This window comes from Canis lupus, chromosome 7, assembly GCF_011100685.1.
Source record: "Canis lupus familiaris isolate Mischka breed German Shepherd chromosome 7, alternate assembly UU_Cfam_GSD_1.0, whole genome shotgun sequence".
NCBI lineage: Eukaryota > Metazoa > Chordata > Mammalia > Carnivora > Canidae > Canis > Canis lupus.
In genome coordinates, this window is record NC_049228.1 from 40,080,996 (window position 1) to 40,099,146 (window position 18,151).

General features: G+C 56.2%; 1 protein-coding gene, 1 long non-coding RNA gene and 1 pseudogene across 7 annotated transcripts in view; 2 read left to right on the forward strand and 1 right to left on the reverse strand.

The window, feature by feature from the left end:
* Positions 1 to 2,969, forward strand: part of NVL (nuclear VCP like) — a 90,510-nt gene extending 87,541 nt beyond the window's left edge. For 4 of the 6 annotated variants that reach the window (XM_038542879.1, XM_038542883.1, XM_038542881.1 and 1 more), the window contains one exon: positions 2,485 to 2,969. In XM_038542879.1, coding sequence (XP_038398807.1) covers positions 2,485 to 2,529 — 45 coding nt within the window. In that variant the 3' untranslated portion in view covers positions 2,530 to 2,969. The remainder of the gene's footprint in view (positions 1 to 2,484) is intronic. The other 2 variants (XR_005362322.1, XM_038542885.1) reach the window with 2 other exon arrangements.
* Positions 2,970 to 8,764: 5,795 nt separating this feature from the next.
* On the reverse strand, positions 8,765 to 9,900 carry LOC119872679. The gene is made up of 2 exons (XR_005361677.1): positions 9,343 to 9,900; positions 8,765 to 9,251 (listed from the first exon to the last, which is right to left on the reverse strand). It is a non-coding gene; the product is annotated as an uncharacterized LOC119872679 (long non-coding RNA).
* A 1,460-nt stretch (positions 9,901 to 11,360) lies between these two features.
* On the forward strand, positions 11,361 to 12,494 carry LOC119876416 (annotated as a pseudogene).
* The last annotated feature ends 5,657 nt before the right edge of the window (positions 12,495 to 18,151 follow it).

The window sequence follows — 18,151 nt, forward strand, 5'->3', positions numbered from 1 at the left end:
AGCAAATAAGAAACTACAAGTTCTCTTTTGGAAATAGGCATAATATGAATTTTGAATAAATAAATAAAGCAGATGACCAAGCTGATTATTAATTTATTTGATCTCTTAAAAATAAGGCATAACATCAAGGTGAAGGCTGCACTTTCTTTGGCTCCTTAACTGTCCCTAAAGAAGCAATTATGTGTGAAATAGCGACAGCTGTTTGTAGGGAGAGGCTGGCTGGCTGAGGGGCCTTTTATCCTCTTTGAATTTCACACGATGTGAATATCTTACCTATTCAAAAAAATTCAATACTGAGGGATGCCCAGCTGGCTCAATCAGTGGTGCACACAGCTCTTGATCTCAAGACTGTGGGTTCAAACTCTACAATGGCTGTAGAAATTACTTTAAAAGTGTGAAAATTAAAAGAAAATAAATCTTGAAAAAACAGTCATTTAAAAGTTCTGGAGACCAAAATAGTGATAATAGTTAACTCTGGAAATGAGGATTAATTTTTTACTGTTGATCTGTATTTTTTATTATTTCTACAATAAATCTTGTTTTATAATTTAAAAAGTTATTTTACTATAAAAAAGGAATTGTTTGGGGGCACCTGGGGGGCTCAGTGGGTTCAGCATCTGCCTTCGACTCAGGTCATGATCTCGAGGTCCTGGGATCGAGTCCTGCATTGGGCTCCCTGCTCAGCAGGGAGTCTGCTTCTCCCTCTGCCTCTGCCCCTTCCCCTGCTCATGTGTGCGCTCGCTCTCTCTCTCTCTCTCTCTCAAATAAATAAATCTTTAAAGAAAGAAAGAAAAAAAGAATTGCTTTAACCTGGTTATAAATCAAGAATGCCTAAAATCTCTTCACTATATATTATTGAGTACTGCTACTGATATACAGAGGGACCCTTTTATCCTATTTCAGAGTTAATTCAGCATTTCACTAATACCTACTTTATGTTCACCTTTGAAACTGTTAGAGGTACTTGAAAAAATCACTGAAACAAGTACTACATAGATTTTTTTTTTTTTCAAATCCATCTTTCAAACCGGAGGTAAGCATTAAGTACAGTCCAGGAAATGGGTTTCCTTTGTGAACGGAAAATCTGCCCTGGCCTCTGTGTCAGGGTTCTGACTAGTTCCGTAGAGAGAACATCCGTTCTGCCTTTATCTGACTCAGGATTGTCCTCAGAATAAAAGATAATGGTCTTAAAGTCCCTTCTAAACTCTGCACAGACCTCCTGTATGCGGAGGAGCCCATCGTGGCTGCTTCTGGTCACACAGCTGCATTTCTGCGAACATCTGAACGGCCTTCTCCACATCTGCTGGGAGTCTGGAACATCACTGTTCAAAATAATTTAAATGACTATACTCTATGGCCTTTTAATCTTTCTTTTATTTTGGGGACTAAAAACGGGGTGCGCGGCTGAAAGTTCATATGGAAAACCCAGCTAACTAGAGCAGCAGGAAAACTATAGAGAGAACAGGCTGGGGGTGGGGCCTAAAAGCACTGATACAGTTTTCAAAAGCCTCAATAGTTAAAACATTGTGGGGCGCCTGGGTGGCTCAGTGGTTGAGTATCTGCCTTCGGTTCAGGTTGTAATTCTGGGATTGAGTCCTGCATCAGGCTCCCCCCGGGGAGCCTGCTTCTCCCTCTGCCTGTGTCTTTGTTCCTTTCTCTGTGCCTCTCATGAATAAATAAATAAAATATTTTTTAAAAAATATTAAAGAAAACATTGTGATAGTGGAACATGAATTGACCCTGATACATATATTTTTTTGTTTTTTAGATTTTATTTACTTATTTGAAAGAGAGCATGGAATGGGGGGCAGGGTACAGAGGCAGAGGAAGAAGCAGACTCCCCTCTGCACAGAGAACCTGATTTAGGACTCAATCCCAGGATCCATGACCTGAGCCAAAGGCAGATGTTGAACCCACTGAGCCACCCAGGTGCCCCATTAATATGTAATTTCTATAAACATTACATAATGATGGCCCCCTCACCAGTGACAGAAGGATGGTGGTTGATGTGGGGGTAGCTGGGAAGCCGTCTCCAGAACCGAGAGCCAGGCACACCTTAGGGCAGTCAGAGCTTTAGGTGTGAGAACTGAAACCAGCAAAGTAGAAGACGATGGGCGATTCTGTAAGCTCAAGTGGGAAAGACTGAGCATCTGAATCGTAAGAATGATTTCTCTGGGCAGCCCGGGTGGCTCAGCGGTTTAGCGCCGCCTTCAGCCCAGGGCCTGATTCTGGAGACCCGGGATCAAGTCCCACGTTGGGCTCCCTGCATGGAACCTGCTTCTCTCTCTCTCTCTCTCTCTCTCTCTCTCTCTGTTTGTGTGTGTGTCTCATGAATAAATAAATAAAATCTTTAAAAAAAAATGATTTCTGCACTAAAACATTTGTCAGAGGATGGAGGACCACGGTCACCATGTGGTCCTGGGGGCTGGGAAATCCGTGTGCAACCATGTCTCACTCATCAGCTGTCTTGTCCCCTGTTCTCAGGACCAGGTGATGTATGAAGCTCTGCGGCAGTCTCTCCACCTGTGACCCCAGAGGAGGCCAGTGTGTCCAGCTGGCCAAGAAGCCCACTGGCGACATGACGCAGATGGGCTCCCGTCCTGTGTGTGCGTGTTATTCCCAGAGTGATGCGGCTGGTCAGAGCCCATAGGCTTTCCTGTCTGGCCAGCCAGGCATGGGAACACCATCCCTTCTCTTTAAGAAAAAGAAAGACAGGGATCCCTGGGTGGCGCAGCGGTTTGGCGCCTGCCTTTGGCCCAGGGCGCGATCCTGGAGACCCGGGATCGAATCCCACGTCGGGCTCCCGGTGCATGGAGCCTGCTTCTCCCTCTGCCTGTGTCTCTGCCTCTCTCTCTCTCTCTGTGACTATCATAAATAAATTAAAAAAAAAAAAAAAAAAGAAAGAAAGACATTTAACTTCTGAAATAACCAATATGTTTATAAAAAATAAAATGTTTATTTTGAAAGTCTCCACTGCACTATGGAAGCATTGCAATCACAGTAAAAGTACTTTTCCCTTGAGCTGTCTGTGGATAAGTTGCCACCCTGAGGCCCCATCAGCCCCAAATACCGTGATGTCTCCTGCCCCCCAGGACCCCCAAAGTCAGCCGTCACACTCAGAAAGTAGCAGCGAGACATGGCCACCGTGTCGACCCCCGGCTCCTGCCAGGCGTGTCCCACTGCCCCGGGATTGTCCTTTGTGACAGAAGGGCAAGGAATGTGCTGTTGCGTCTGGTTCTGCTTCACATGAGTTCTCTTCAAGTTGGAGCAGTTCCCCTCTCCTGACTTCTGACACTCCTCCCCCTCCAGGCCAGTTACTTGTTTGTCAGCGGTGTCCTCGTGGTCCCACCCCAGCTACACAACTGTGGCAGGAGTTTAGCCAAGTGATGCTGTGATCTCCCTGCGTCCTATCTAGTGATGCAGTCGGGATGTGTCCGGCTCCTTATGCAGTCCCTGTGATCATGTGGGAGAGTGGTCCTGCCAGGCGGCTCCTCTGCAGCTCCTCTGTGGTGGGAGGTACTGGAAACCATGTGCGAACCCCTTCCTCGTCACACCGGCTGTTTCTGTGTTTGCGTGTGGTCCCATTGCTGTCATCCCGTGACCCTCAGACTGCCCCAGGTCTGCCCGACAGGGAGCCCCTCCCGTGCCTGCACACCTCTGACAGGTGCCTGCTGTGTTCTCAAAGGCTGCATCTGTTACGTTTGCTGACATCGCCCCTTTACTGTGCTGCTCGCTGTGTGATCTGACCCACAGATGCAGGGCACTTGCCTCCTTTTCCTTCCAGAGCTTCCACTCCACCTCACACTATAGAAATTTTTATGCTGCTTGTAAGAATGTAATCCACGGGTGCGCTGGGGTGGCTCAGTCAGCTAAGTGTCTGACTCTTGATTTCAGGTCATGAGTTTGAGTCCGACTAGGGCTTTGTTCTCAGGGTGGCATCTACTTGAGATTCTCTCCCTCTGCCCCTCCCCCGCCATGCTCGCATGTGCTCACTCTCAGGCTCTCTCTCTCTCAAAATATTTTTTTAGGGACGCCTGGATGGCTCAGTGGTTGAGCGTCTGCCTTTGACTCAGGGTGTGATCCCGGAGTTCCTGGATTGTGTCCCACGTCGGGCTCCCTGCATGGAGCCTGCTTCTCCCTCTGCCTGTGTCTCTGCCTCTCTATTTCTCTCTCTCTGTCTCTCATGAATAAATAAATAAAATCTTTAAAAAAAAAAAATACTGTTGACCACGTGGAGAGAGAGCAGGGTCTGACCCGCCCTCAGCCCTGACTGCAAGATCCCTGGCTGCCTCCATGAGGAGGAACGAAGGTCTAAGACTGCATTGAGGTGCTTGTCTTGCAGGGATGTGGAGGGAGGACGTTGACGACAGAGACGACCAAAGATGGGACCCAACCGTCTGTGCCACCAAGGTCCCCAGCACTGACCGCTCACCCGCTTTCCCCTCATTGTCATGCTAACCACTAACATGTTAGCAGGCACGCACACATGAAGAAGCATAACTTTACCTGCACATGCTTAACCGTCCCGGCTTTCCCTCCTGTCCTCTCCTGGGGGGTGGCCCCAGGCCACTTGCCCTCGTTAGGGAGCGTCAGCCCCCGTCAGCTGCCGTCAGCTCCCCCCGTCAGCCCCCCCCACCCTCCCTTCACCCCCCCGTCAGCCCCCTGTCAGGTTAAGCGACTTGCGCTTCTCACGCAGCTCACCGTAAATAGGTGGATCCTGGAGGCCCGAAGCCCTGTTGGCCTAGATCCTGCGGCTTTGTCCGCGTGGACCGAGCGCCGCGGCTCCTGGGAGACCGTAGTGGGTTCTGCCTCCATCAGCTGCTGTGACTCCTCATAACCGTAATCTCTTTAAAATAACGGGTGACGTGTCCCACCACTATTGGAACCTCAGGCAGCGGCCACTCACTCTGAATCTGTGCGAGACCGTCGAGTGTTCAAATGGCCGCCGGGTCTTTCTGAGCCGCTGTCGGTAGAGCTCTCGGGGCCAGATCCACCGCGAAGGGGAGCCCGAGACCGGGGGAAGTGGTTGAGCGCGGGGTAGCTGCCTGTCGGGGAAACGGCCAAATGCCCCCGCGGAGCACCCGAGAGCCAACTGCGGCGCCGGCCGAGTGCCACAGACACGCGCCGCCCCGTCCCAGCGGGCTCCCGGGCGCCCGCCTGCTCCACGCCCCAGCCCAGCCCGCGACCTCCCTCAGCGGTCCGCCCCCACCTCCCCCACCCGGAGGCCGATCAGAGACCATGTATCAGTCAGTCAGTCAGTCAGTCATTTAATTCATGAGAGAGAGAGACAGGCAGAGACACAGGCAGAGGGAGAAGCAGGCTCCATGCACCGGGAGCCCCACGCGGGACTCGATCCCGGGTCTCCAGGATCACGCCCTGGGCCCAAGGCGGCGCTGAACCTCTGAGCCACCCGGGCTGCCCAACTAAGTGACTTTTAAATGGATAAAGTGGAGGAGAAGAAACAGCCGCTCCATTGTCCAGCCTCGGCAGTAAGAGATCGAAGGAATCGGGCGCATGTTTGGCTCTGGGGACAGTACGGAACGTGCCCACGTCTCTGCAGCATCACTGGATGCGGTGCCGGCTTGTGTGTCCCAGAGTCCACGGGACAGTGGTCGCGTCCCCACGAGGCCGCGCCCAGGAGTCCGAGTGCACGCAGCGCCGCTGCCCTGTGGATTTCCTCTTGGAACATGTCACCTACAGCTTGGCTGTCCCCAGGATGTGCGTTGTAATGCCCACAAAAAACCTTTGAATCATCTGTCAGCGTTTCTCAACTCTGGATGACACAAGCATCACCTCATGTTTTTCAAAAACATGCCACTTGGGCCTCGCCGCCGACGGGTTGGATCAGAATCCCCAGGCGATCCCGAGGAAAGCCCCGAAAGCCCCACCCTTGCAGCTTACAGGTGGGGAGCCCCGGAATACATACTAGTGGCGGGGGTGTGGGGTGGGGCCTGAGTGTGGCTCCAGGCTAGCCTGCTTCTCCTGCAACCACAAAGGCTCACCACCCTTGAGATGGGGCTTTTGCCTTGGTTTCCCCCCAGCAGCGCATAGGCAGTGGTGAGGACAGAATGGACACATACTGGCTCCATGCCTCCCCTCCAGGTCACAGAGCAGCCTGAGTGCCGTGTCCCTCAGCCCCGGAGAGGGGAGCAGAGCTGGGGTCTCTCCTGCACCACCTCCTCAGCACCCAGAAATAGCTCACATACCCTCTAAGGCCATAGCACCCTGTGGAGGGCACCTAGGCCTCATCTCATGTCTGGCTGCACCTGCATTGGATGCACCCCCCACCTATGCTTGTGCAAAGGGCCTGGGGTTGCCATTTACCTCTCCCTGCAGGTTTTCCATGGGCAGGCCAGCACTAACCTGAGTTCTGAGTCTTCTGCAACCCCGAGCCCAGCAGTGGGCCCTCTTCCAATAGCCCCCGGGGAGGTGTGGTGGGTCTGGGGCACCTGGAGCCCCAGGTGAGCACCCTCAGGCAGCGTTGTCTCCTTCCGTCCCCTCCACCCTTCAGAAAACTATCAGGATGTGCTCCACCAAGAAGAGGGAGAAAAGCAAGAAACAGAATGTGGGGGACAGAGGGGCCCCACCCGGGGGGAGACCACTGGCCAGCCTGCAGAGAGGCTTGGAACACAGACCCCGTCACAGGTTATAGCCACAGAGCACACGACGGCCTCCTACAGTGTTTTGAACAGGAAGACAGGATACCCATTTCTCTAGTCTTCTGTGTGTTCCCTGCAGAAGTGAGCCCCTCGTTCCCATGCACGGAGCACAGGGATCTCTGCCTCTGGCAGCCAGCGCAGGTCTGGAGGCAGGACGGCCATAGCAGCCCCCTCCCTTCTGAGCATGTGGCTGCCGGACGGTAGCACCTTGTTCACACTGCTCCCCACTGTGTGCGTCTGGGGGGCCCTGGGGCTCCCCAAGGAGGCTGAAGCCAGCTCTGCTCACCCTGCTTCTGGGGAGGGCCATAAATGTAATGCCCTTGCCCTACAAACAGAGGTTTGCACTTGCTCAGCTTTTTGAGGCAAAACTATGAGTTTTTTACAGATGCACACATGGGTGCAAAGGCAGCTGCCACATGATTCCATTTGTAGGGGGAATCTGAAAAACAGACACAGGCTCCTGAACACAGAGAACAAACAGGTGGTTGCCAGAGGGGGCGGGAGTGGGTGAAATGGGTGAAGGGCGTCGAGAGCACAAACTCCCAGTTCTAAGATAAACCAGTCCCGACGTGATGCACAGCTTGAGGACCAACACTGTACAGTGGGTGAGGGTGAGCAGGGTTAATGCGCAGAATCGCGGGCCTGAAATGAGCCTAACAGTGTATGTTGACTATGTGTCAATTAAAAAGAAGTTTTCTAATGAAAATTTTGGGGGTGCCTTGGTGGCTCAGTTAGTTGAGTTCTTGATTTCGGCTCAGGTTGTGATCTCAGGGTCCTGGGATCAAGTTCCGCGTCGGGCTTCACGCTCCGTGGAGAGTCTGCTGGAGATTCTTTCCCTCTCCTCTGCCCCTCCTGCTCGCTCACACACTCTCTCAAATAAATCTTTTTTTTTTTTAAGAATTTTTCTTGACACCGGTGTGAAGAAATATCCTGAGTGAATAAATCAGATACATTTACAGTGATTTAGAAGATACGGTGCTCTTTCCTCTCAAAATGAGTTTGATTTCTGCTTTCCTCAAAAATCTCAATAAAACCCTTTCATGAAGAACTTCGGAAAAAGAAAGATGCACAAAAGTCAGGATAGTGGTCCCGTCGGTGGGGGCGGGGGGGATGGCGTATGTCAGGGGCACTGCCCGGGGTCCTCTGCGCTGTGTGTTTTTCTTCCGTCTTCTTTTATCCAGTTTATTCAGGTGAAGACACACACACAGAAAGGGGCTTGATGAGGTTGGAGATAACTACCCACCTATGAAACCATTACGACAGTCTGTGCCATAAACCTGTCATCATCTCCTGCCCTCTTAATTTTCTTATTCGTGATAAGAACCCTTGACATGAGATCTGCCGTCTTTGAACTGTAAGGCCGGTACTGTTGATAAGCACGGGCACTGCGCCAGGCGAGCGCGAGCGTCCGAGGCCGTGCAGACCGCACCCGGGACGGGCGGGCCGTGCCCCCCCACCCTGTTTCTGCTCCGATTCTCTAAGCCGTATGTGGACCTTGTACGTGCCTTCCAGCACCGTGACATTTCACAACGAAAACCTGTGGAGAGATCTGGGGTTGCTTGGGGGCCCGACCGAGTGGGCCGAGGGACAGGGACTCTCAGGCTCTGCGTCCCGGCCGGCTCCGCAGGGAACGCCTCGCTGGAGGAAAGCGGGAGGCGGGTGGGCGGCGCTGGACCAGCAGATGTGCCTGCCCGGGGGACCGCGTGGGAGGACACGCGCCGCCTGCTGCGCCGTCGGGGAGAGTGTGTCAGAGCAGCCGCAGGAGGAGAGGCCGCCTCGCCTCTGCGCCTCCTCCCTGCGGCGTGATGGCCCGGCCTGCGAGCTCTGCGCCCGGGGCCGCCGGAGCCTCGGTCTAGGGCAGAGGGGCCGGGCGGGCCGAGCGGGGGCCTGGGCTGGGGCCACGGAGCTCCGGGAAGGAGGCATGTCGGGACCCGTCAGGAGTCCCCCCCCCGCATGTGGGCCTGTCACCGTTCCCAGGACAAACCAGCCAAGTTCGCCCCGGGGAGGCCTGGGGATTCCTAGTGGGGTCCAGGGCACGGCAGAGGCAGCGACGGCCACCCGGCGCCACCCAAGGGCCGAAGCACAACCCGAAGGAGAGATTTCACTAATTTGCTCAACAAATATTTATTGACTGGGAGCCGGGAGCCAGGCTGGGCGCTGGTGGCTGACGCACTGCTCAGAGCAAAACCCCAGCCCCGCGCCGCCAGGTGGCCTCTCCTGGGGTGGGGGAAGGGGTGGGGGGCAGGGTCCGCAGACCTGCCTGTCCGAGGAAATGCTGCACCTTCTTCCTGCGTCCCACCAGCCTCTTCATCACCGGCCAAGTCGGTGGTCCTGCGTGTGTGCGTCCATCCGTCCTGCCCACGTCACCACAGGCCTCTGCAGGGCAGGCACCCCTGTCGCACCTGTCACACACACTCCTCGGAGACGGCCACTGTGTGTTTTAACCCATTCAGTTGTCCCCGGGCCCCTGGGCGGCAGGTATCACTGTTGTCCTGGGTCAGCAGATAAGGAAAGTGACCCCAGAGAGTGCAAGGAACTTGCCACAGCCATCCGCGCAGCCAGGCCAGTGTCACCCGCTGAAAATCTCTTTCTCTAAGGAAACAAAGCACAATTATGGAAAGTTTAAAGGTCTAGAGCTTAAAGAATGCCCCAAGTGTGGTCACAAGGCAGGGTAGTGACTCACCCAAGGAGAGTGTATCACGGCCTCAGGAGTCCTGGCTGTGGGGCTGCTCCATGACGGGGACATCCAGAGCCTGAGTTGACTGACCGGCTTGGGCGCAGTCCAGCACCTGTCACACCTGCAGACGACTCTGTGCCTTTATGTTTCTGGCTACATGAATTGCCAGAAGTTGAGAGGAAGGTGGCAGAGGGTATGCAGGCCATCCATCATCCCACCTCCCCAAGACTGCTACTGTTAACATTTTTTTGAACTTTTGTCTGCAGATTTTCCTCTGGTCAGATGGGTTGGGTGGCTCTGTCCCCGATCAGAGGTTAGCGTCACATCTCTGTGAGGTGGGTGTCATGCCCCTGCCCTGCCCAGCCACCTCTCTCCCTTCCTACAGGTACCCCAAGAAGCAGAGGGGACTCAGGGGACAAATCCTGTGCCTTGTCCTTTCCCTGGAGGCACCTGCTGGCAGGACACTCGCCAGAAGGTCATCCTCAGCTCCGTGGGCCAGCCTGGCCTTCTCCCACCATCCCAACTGTTGGGGCCTTCCCTTCCTGAAGCCTGACCTCTGGACGCTGGGTGACGTGCTGAGGGGCCAGGAGCACATGGAGCAGGTCACTGACTTGCATTGAGTTTTGTTTTTTTTGTTTTTTTTTTTTTTGTCTGTTTTGTTTTTTAAATCATCTTCCTTGGGACACCTGGGTGGCTCAGTGGTTGAGCATCTTCCTTTGGATCAGGTGGTGATCCCAGGACCCTGGGACCTACGTCAGGCTCCCTGCTCAGTGGGGAGTCCACTTTTCCCCCTCCCTCTGCCCCTCCCTCTACTTGTGCGCTCTCTATCTGTCAAATGAATACATAAAATCTTTTTTAAAAATGGGAAAAAAAATAAACCATCTCCTTTGCCGTTGGTGAAAACACCCAGAACTTTCCCACACACGCTGCATGCTGTCATCATCTCCGTCAACTCCGATCACAACGGAGACACACACTGGTGGCTTGAACAACAGAGGCCACTTGTCACCTTGCTGGGCCCAGGAAGTGGAGACCAGGTCCCAGCTTCATGCCGCAGGCCCCATGGCTCCTTCTCCATGTACATGGAAAGGAGAAACTCTGGCGCCCACCCCCAGGGTGTCCACCCCCAGCCCTGGAGGACATACACATTTGTCCCTGACCTGGAATGATTTGGGGGCAAGTGGGGCTGAGAGTGGAAGGTGGGCCGAGTGAGGGCTGCCGGCCAGCCCCTGGGAACCCGCGTGGGGTTGGCCGCCTGCCCGGGTTCCCTGCACCCCGAGGCCCCCTGGCGCCCCACCCCCAGCTGGGGAGCAGAGGTCGGCCCGGCGGGCTCCTGAGGCCGGGCTGGGGGCACCAGGGCCTGGTCACTGGCAGAGCAGGTGGCGGAGCAGGGCGGCCTCAGAGACGTGTGCACGTCAGGAGAAATCAGACCCGTGTTTGTGGGCACTCTTGGAAAACCACGTGTGACCCCAGGAAAACAGATGTGTTCATCTCCCAGGGGTGGCGGCCCGACAGGGACCCGGGCCACGTGGCTGTGGGACTCCTCCCTCTCCAGGCTGACCTCGTGCCGAGGCCTCGCATCCCTGTGACCCTGTGGCAAGGGAGGCCCGTTCAGAGGCCTGGGGACACACTGGCCTCAGATGGGGCCATGTCTGCGAGCGGCTTCCCTGTCCCCTGACCTGCAGCACACGGGCAGTGTCCCCGGGAGACACCGCCGACCGCGAGGGACAGGGGCCACCTGGCTCCCTCCGCCCACGCCTGTTGTGAACACAGAGCCCGCAGGCCGCACAGGCTCCAGGGCCAGGCCTGTCCATCCCTGACACCGTGGCCCGGGGTCACCCGCCAGCCAAGCTGTGTGGACCCACATTCTCGCGTCAGGTCGGCTTTAGGAGGAAGCCCACCCACGCCAGGCAGCGGGTGAGGAACAGCGTCGGGGAAGAGCGGGTCCCGCGAGCCCCGCGGGCCGGGACGGAAGGGGCCTGGTCTCTGGGCCGCAGATCGGGAGGCCGCGCAGGGGCCTCAACATGCCACGTGCGTGTGTGCGGGTGCGAGCGTGCACACGCAGGTGTGAGCGTGTGCGTGCGAGTGTGTGCACCTGCTCGCCCACACGCGTGTGAGGGACGCCCAGGCAAGGACGTGAGGGTGGCCAGTCCTCCCGTCCCACTGCCCGCCCCACCCTCAGCCCGAGGCACGTCTGCACTCAGCATGTTCCCGACAAGCAGAGGCTGGAAAACCCCGCCTCGGGGGCCCTTCCAGACGAGGACAGGTGTCTGTCCAAACCAGGGAGCTCGGAAACCTGGGAATTGCCGGGATCTCGCTCTGAGATCTCTGGGCGGTGGCCAGGGAGGGAGGCACAGCCTGGGCCCGGGAGCCGGTGGTGGGCGGAGCAGGCTGGCAGCGTGCGCCTGGAGACGAGCCCCTTCCGGGGACTGTGGGCCTGTCCCCACCGTCTCCCAGATGCAGCTGCTGGAATGTCTGGCCCAGGTTGGGGTGGCTCCCCTCTGACCAGTGCCTGGCTACTCCCCTCAAAACCAGCTCCTGGCTCTTTCCGGACCTGGCTGAGCAGGAGGCACCATCACGGGAGTCGACATCCGCCACAACAAGGACCGAAAGTTTCGGCGCAAGGAGCCCAAGGGCCAGGACATCTACCTGAGACTGTTGGACAAGCTGTACAGGTGTCTGGCCAGACCAACCAACTCTACCTTTAACCAGGTTGTGTTGAAGCGGTTGTTCATGAGTCGCACCAACCGGCCACCTCTGTCCCTTTCCCGGATGATCCGGAAGATGAAACAGCCTGGCCGGGAAAACAAAACAGCTGTGGTTGTAGGGACCATAACGGATGATGTGCGTGTCCAGGAGGTGCCCAAGCTGAAGGTGTGTGCACTGCGCGTGAGTAGCCGTGCCCGGAGCCGCATCCTCAAAGCTGGAGGCAAGATCCTCACCTTCGACCAGTTGGCCCTGGTCTCCCCCAAGGGCTGTGGCACCGTCTTACTCTCTGGTCCACGCAAGGGCCGAGAGGTGTACAGACACTTTGGCAAGGCCCCAGAACCCCACACAGCCACACCAAACCCTACGTGAGATCCAAGGGCCGGAAGTTAGAGCGTGCCAGAGGCCGCAGGGCCAGCCGAGGCTACAAAAACTAACCCCAGATCCTGCCTTGTTATTAAAAAGATTTTGAATGCTGAAAAAAAGAAAAAAGAAAAGAAAAGAAAACCCAGCTCCTACAGAGCCTTTCTTGTGGGCATGGATGTGCACTTGAGAGTCGTGCTTGTTTTAGTTTTAGTTTTAGATTTTATCTATTTATTTGATACAGAGAGAGAAAGAGAGCATAAGCAGAGGGATGAGCAGGGGGGGAGGGAAACTCCCCACTGAGCAGGGAGCCCGACACAGGACTCGATCCCCTGAAATCATGACCTGAGCCAAAGGCAAATGCTCAACCACTGAGCCATCCAGGTGCCCCAAGTTGTGCTTGTTTTTCTGTTTTGTTTTTTAAAGATTTTATTTATTTATTCATGAGAGACACACAGAGAGAGGCAGAGACACAGGCAGAGAGAGAAGCAGGCTCCATGCAGGGAGCCCGACATGGGACTCGATCCTGGGCCTCCAGGATCACACCCTGGGCTGAAGGCAGGTGCTAAACCGCTGAGCCACCCGGAGATCCCCAAGCTGTGCTTGTTTTAAAGAGGAAACACCCCAGTCACAGATTCACAGGAAGCAGAGCAGTGGGTGCTGGGTGGTGAGGGGCACACAGGGAGTCGTGCCTCGGGTGTTGACTGTCCGTGTTGTAGGGCGAACCTATTCCAGGGATTGGCTACAGAGCAATGAGAACGTACGCACCACCACAGAACTGGACACTTAGAAATGGGTAGCGGGGTGAGTTTTATGTTATGTGTTTTTACCATAGTTTTCTAAAAAATAAAAAAAAAATAGCTCATAGGAGAGTTTGGGCCACACACAGTAACTGCTATGGTTTGGAATGATCGTGATGACCGGTTTCAACACCTTGCTGTTCCCAGTGGCTGCAGGAGCCATGCCCACGCAACCCAGGCAGTGACCATCCCACAATGGTGCCAGCAGCCCTGGGAGGTAGACGGATGGTGGGGAAGGGAAGTGAGCTAACCTGCCGCAGATACACAGGTACCAAGGTCCTGTTTTCCTTCCTTGTTGCTCTCTGAGATGTCTCAAGGTGACACGGTGTCCTCCAGGTGCCACCGAACAGGGGCGAGCTGGCCGGGCGGGGTCCCTGCCCCGGGCCCTGGAGCTGGGGCTGCAGCTGACACTTCTACAAAGCTGCCCTTGTCCTCCCAGTCACAGGGACTGGGCATCCCCGTGTCTGCCTGCCTGTCTTGTTGGCAAACTGGGCCCCGGGTGCCTGCTCTTCCTAGGAGGCCCCGGGACGGTTGGCTGCGCTTCTGAGCCAACTCCTAAAACCGCTGGGTTGGACGTGTGTCCAGACGCCGGGGACACGTTGCAGAGAAAGCTCACGGAGTTCACAGGCACCCCCCATCCGGGGCCCTGCGACCTCGGAGGTATGGACCCGATCCTGTCTTTGAAAACTTCAGGTGTCACACTAATTGGGGAGAGGGCTCCAAATTGAAATGTCGTAGACCAAATTTGTTTGCTTCCTCGGTCGCAAAATGAGGATGATACCTGTGTGAGGGCCGATGGCCCCCCGGGAGCCCCGCCCCCCGCACCGTCAGCCCCCGGCAGGATTCTCGGGAACAAGCAGTTCCTGCATCAGCCTTTACTCAAAAAACTAGTTTGGCTTAGTGACATGTAGTTCCGTGAACGGTGAAGACCAGCCTACACCTGGCTTACGTTTCTCCGCAATCTGTACGGACCAGGTCCACCAGGGGTGGGACCGTGCCACCAATTTCCCACCTCAGCTGGCTGCGGGGACGGCTGGTGGTGGCCTTCGCGTGTCTCCTTGGAAGCAGGGGAGATGCCTGGCGAGCGGTGGGGCCGGGCCCTCAGCGCAGAAGGGCATCCTCGCAGCCAGACCCTGGGCTCCAGGCTGGAGGGCCCAGCACCCAGACTGGTTCTTCAGGCAGGTGGGGGTGAAGGTGTGGGTCGGAGCCGCCCGTGGCTCCGCCCCACCTCGGGGAGCAGGCTGGCCACCTGTTGCCAGTTGCCTAACTTTGGCTCTCGTCTTCCTCCAGCCAAGGAGAAGATGGCCTACTCGACACTGATCGTAAGGGACACAATGGTGGCTGCCTTCCAGGAGGGCAGAGATCTTTCAGCGAGTGATCACACGTCTCTGGTCCGTCACGGGAGGGATGGGTGGGAGGTGTGAGGCCGTGAAGCCCCGCCAGGACCCAGAGCTCTGGGCGCTGGATCTGTCAGCCAGCGCCAGCGCGGCTCCCAAGGGACCCTGGAGGTTTGGCTTTTGCTGGGGCCTCAGGTGGGAGCTCACAGCGCCCGTCAGGCTGGGAAGGGAGACTCCCCCTTGTGCCAGAAAATCTCGGCTACTACGCCGGACGACGATGTGGGGCCTGAACCACTAACAACACGTGACAGTCCCGTTCCCTCTCACACACGGTTTGTTCTTTTGGGTGTCGTTTGCCCTTCCCGTGGGCCTGTTCCGGCCGCAGAGCCCTCCCCAGAGCAGCGAAGTGCTGACCCGCCCAGGGCCTCGCAGTTTTCCCAGGCCTCTCCCACAGAGCCTCCGCTCTTCCTGGGCCGAGGGTCCGCGACTCAGGGCCGTGGGCCATGAACACGCTGTCTGCCTGTGCGGAGGAACCGCCAGGCGTGTGCCCCGAACCCATAAAGGAGCGCCAGGACGGAGGACCACTCAGGACGGGGTCCTGACCCTTTGCCTCGGGTGTTGTGCGCCAAGTCACGGCTGCCGGTGGTTGCGGCCACCTCCCCAGTGGCATCGATGCGTGACTGGCGGGCACCTTCCCTCCATGGGGTCGTCGGGAGCTCCACAAATCTCTGAATCACTTCAGAGTGGACTTGGCCACCACGGGGCCCACCTTTTCCCAGATGCCGTTCCCATTCTCCTTCCCTCAACCTTGTCACTAACCTTCCAGCGAAGCACACCTGCCGGACCTGACCTTCCCCCATCAGGGCTGCCCCAGGACATTGCCACACTCCTCGTTTGCAGCCAGCTCCCCCGTCAGCTGCCTCGGCCCTGTGTGACTTGCTGCCCTCTTCCCTCTGTGCCCCCTTGACCCCCAGCCCCCCGAGAGGGTCTTCGGGCTTAATGCCCTCGGGTTTCCGAGGGTAGTGTTCTCAGGGTCGGCCGGCCCATCCTTGCTTCATTCCAAGTGACTAAGCTTGGCTCCTGGAAGACCTTCCCAGCAAGACACTTCCTTGTCCAAACAGAGCCTCCGAGTCATTGGAGCAGGTAGGGGAGCAGGAGCCCAGACTCTGCTGCCCCATGCGCGCCCTTGGGGCAATGTCTTGGGCCCAGTCCCCCCGCACCCCAGCCCAGGCAGGGCCCCTCCCTGGCCTACAGGTTGGGCATGGGTCGCTGGTGGCCGTGTGCCCTCCTCCCCTCTGCCCCCCCCCCCCCGGTTGTAGGCGTCCAGCCCTTCATCACTGACTGCTGACCCCACACACAGGCTAGTGCTGCACTGTCAGCTCTCCTGAACGTTTTCTGCAGCCTCGCTGCCTGATGCAATGCCTGGCCACGTGCATGAGGAGTGAATAAGTAAATGGGTTTTTGCAACTAATGCAAGCATTAAGTTCCACGGTAGCATTCTAGAGCGGCCCTTTGCTCAGCCTCTACTGAGGAGCCCGGGCCTCCCAAGACCCTCACTTCAGCTGGTGCCCACACCCGGCAGCCACTCCCTGCTGGCCTGCCTGTGGCCTCACCATGATGAGGTGCTGGGCACGGCCACAGAGGGTAGGAGTGATGCCCTCATTAAAGTGGTCAGCAAAAATATTGACCCTTTCTGCCCAGGCTAGTTGGCCAAGGCGTCGGCCATTGTCAACATCGGGAGCCTCACTGGCAATGGGGGACACTGGTGGCCCGCTCTGCCCCCTCCACTACGGCCGACCACCCTCCCTGAAAAGGAAGTGGACACAAAGAAGGGAGAACCTGAGGAGTCTGAGAAAGGCATGGACTTCGGTCCTTTTGATTAAACATCTTTCATAACATGTTCTATAAAAAGCCAAACTCTAATAAAAACAAAACACAAGACTTGGAGGTTGTTAGAAGTAAATCCCCCGAGATGCAGCCCAAACTGCAGGCTTGTGGGAGGAGTCAAGCAGGCAGTGGAGGGAACTCGAGCTTTCCCACCTGTCCATGCTGGGCCTGGGCGTGAGCATGTGCAGCTCACCCAACACGTCCGGCTCAGGAGCTCCCGGTTCAAGCCGCAGGTCCTGCCCTGCCCATTGTGGCCTCAGGCAGAGGCCTCTGTCTAGCTGAGCCCATCTTCTCTGTTCACAATGAAGACAGGAACAGGGCTGTGTCCAGCCAGCAGGATGGAGAGTAGGGAAGTGAGGGCTGAGCAGACGGTAGGGATCTTGACAAACGTCCACTGTTCTGAGTGGCCTGCACTCCTAGGCTGTCCACATGCCCTCCCCTGTGTGCCTTGTTCGGGTTCAAGGACCAGCTCTGTAGGTGGCTCCCCGTTTATTATGTGCCTACTGTGGAGGCATGCATTAACTCTGTGAGGTTCGGCAAACGGAAGTACAGGTCTCTCCTGTCCCTCGGGAGTTAGCGCCTCATAGGGAAACAGACTGCAAATTCATAAGCAGTCAGTGGGGCCATGGATCATTTGGAGAGTCCCAAAGAGCAGCACTTGACCTGCTGGGGAATGGGGATGGGCTGCAGAAGGTTGGTGTGAGCTCCGAGGACGAGCCAGCCAGACCAGGAGACAAGGAGGTGGAGGCAGGAGTTGTGCAAAGCCGCAGAAGGATTTCTCATGCCCTACCCTGTGCTCTGAGGGCGCGGAGGCCCAGCCTTCCTCCCGCCCCCAGAGTCCGTGCTCTCTCTTTGAGAAAGTCCCTGCCAGGAACAGAAACAATGGGCTGAGTTGGCAGACGGGAGCTGGACTGGTCAGGAGACTACCACCCAAACCAGAAGTGGTAATGTGACTGCCAACAGCAGCTCTGGGGAAGGATGAAGACGTAGACACTGAGGCCCCACAGCCACAGGGCTCAGAGAAGGAGGGGCCAGGTGGGGACGCGGGACCTGTCAGTGTTCGTGTGCTGCTCAGCCAGCGGCTCAAGCTCTGCAGGCAAGGAGAATGGGAGGCCTGCTTGCCAGACAACACAGTCCACTTCATGCCTCAGGTCCATGGGTGTGTTTCAGACACTGTGACTGAGCGAGTGTGCTTGAATTATAAAGTTGGTTCTATCATCACTCTGCACCATTCATGCGATGGTTCCTTAAGCAATAGTTCTGATCCCCGGAATCTTCCCAGGCTAGAGGGCCAGGAAGGGAAAGCAAGTACTGTGGAGATGAAATGAGGTCTGTAGAGCAGGTTTGCCTATCCCTCCGAGGACAAGCTGGTGATTACAGAAGTTGGACTTCGTAACATCTCGCAATAAGGTTGCTTGGGGTTGTGTACAAATAATAGACTATTTGAGTTTTTGATACCATCTATTATTTTTAAAATACTTCACCATGGGGACCCTGGATGGTTCCAGTTGGTTGAGTGTCCGACTCTTGATTTTGCTTCAGGTCTTGACCTCAGGGTCATGGGACTGAGCCCGTCAGGCTTCCTTACTGAGTGTGGATTCTGCTTGGGATTCTCTCTCTCCCTCTGCCTCTCCCTCTCTAATAAAAAAAAGAAAGTACTTCACCATGTCACAATTTACCCCAGTGACACAGTTCAGGTAACCAGGACTGCTGGCCCCTCGA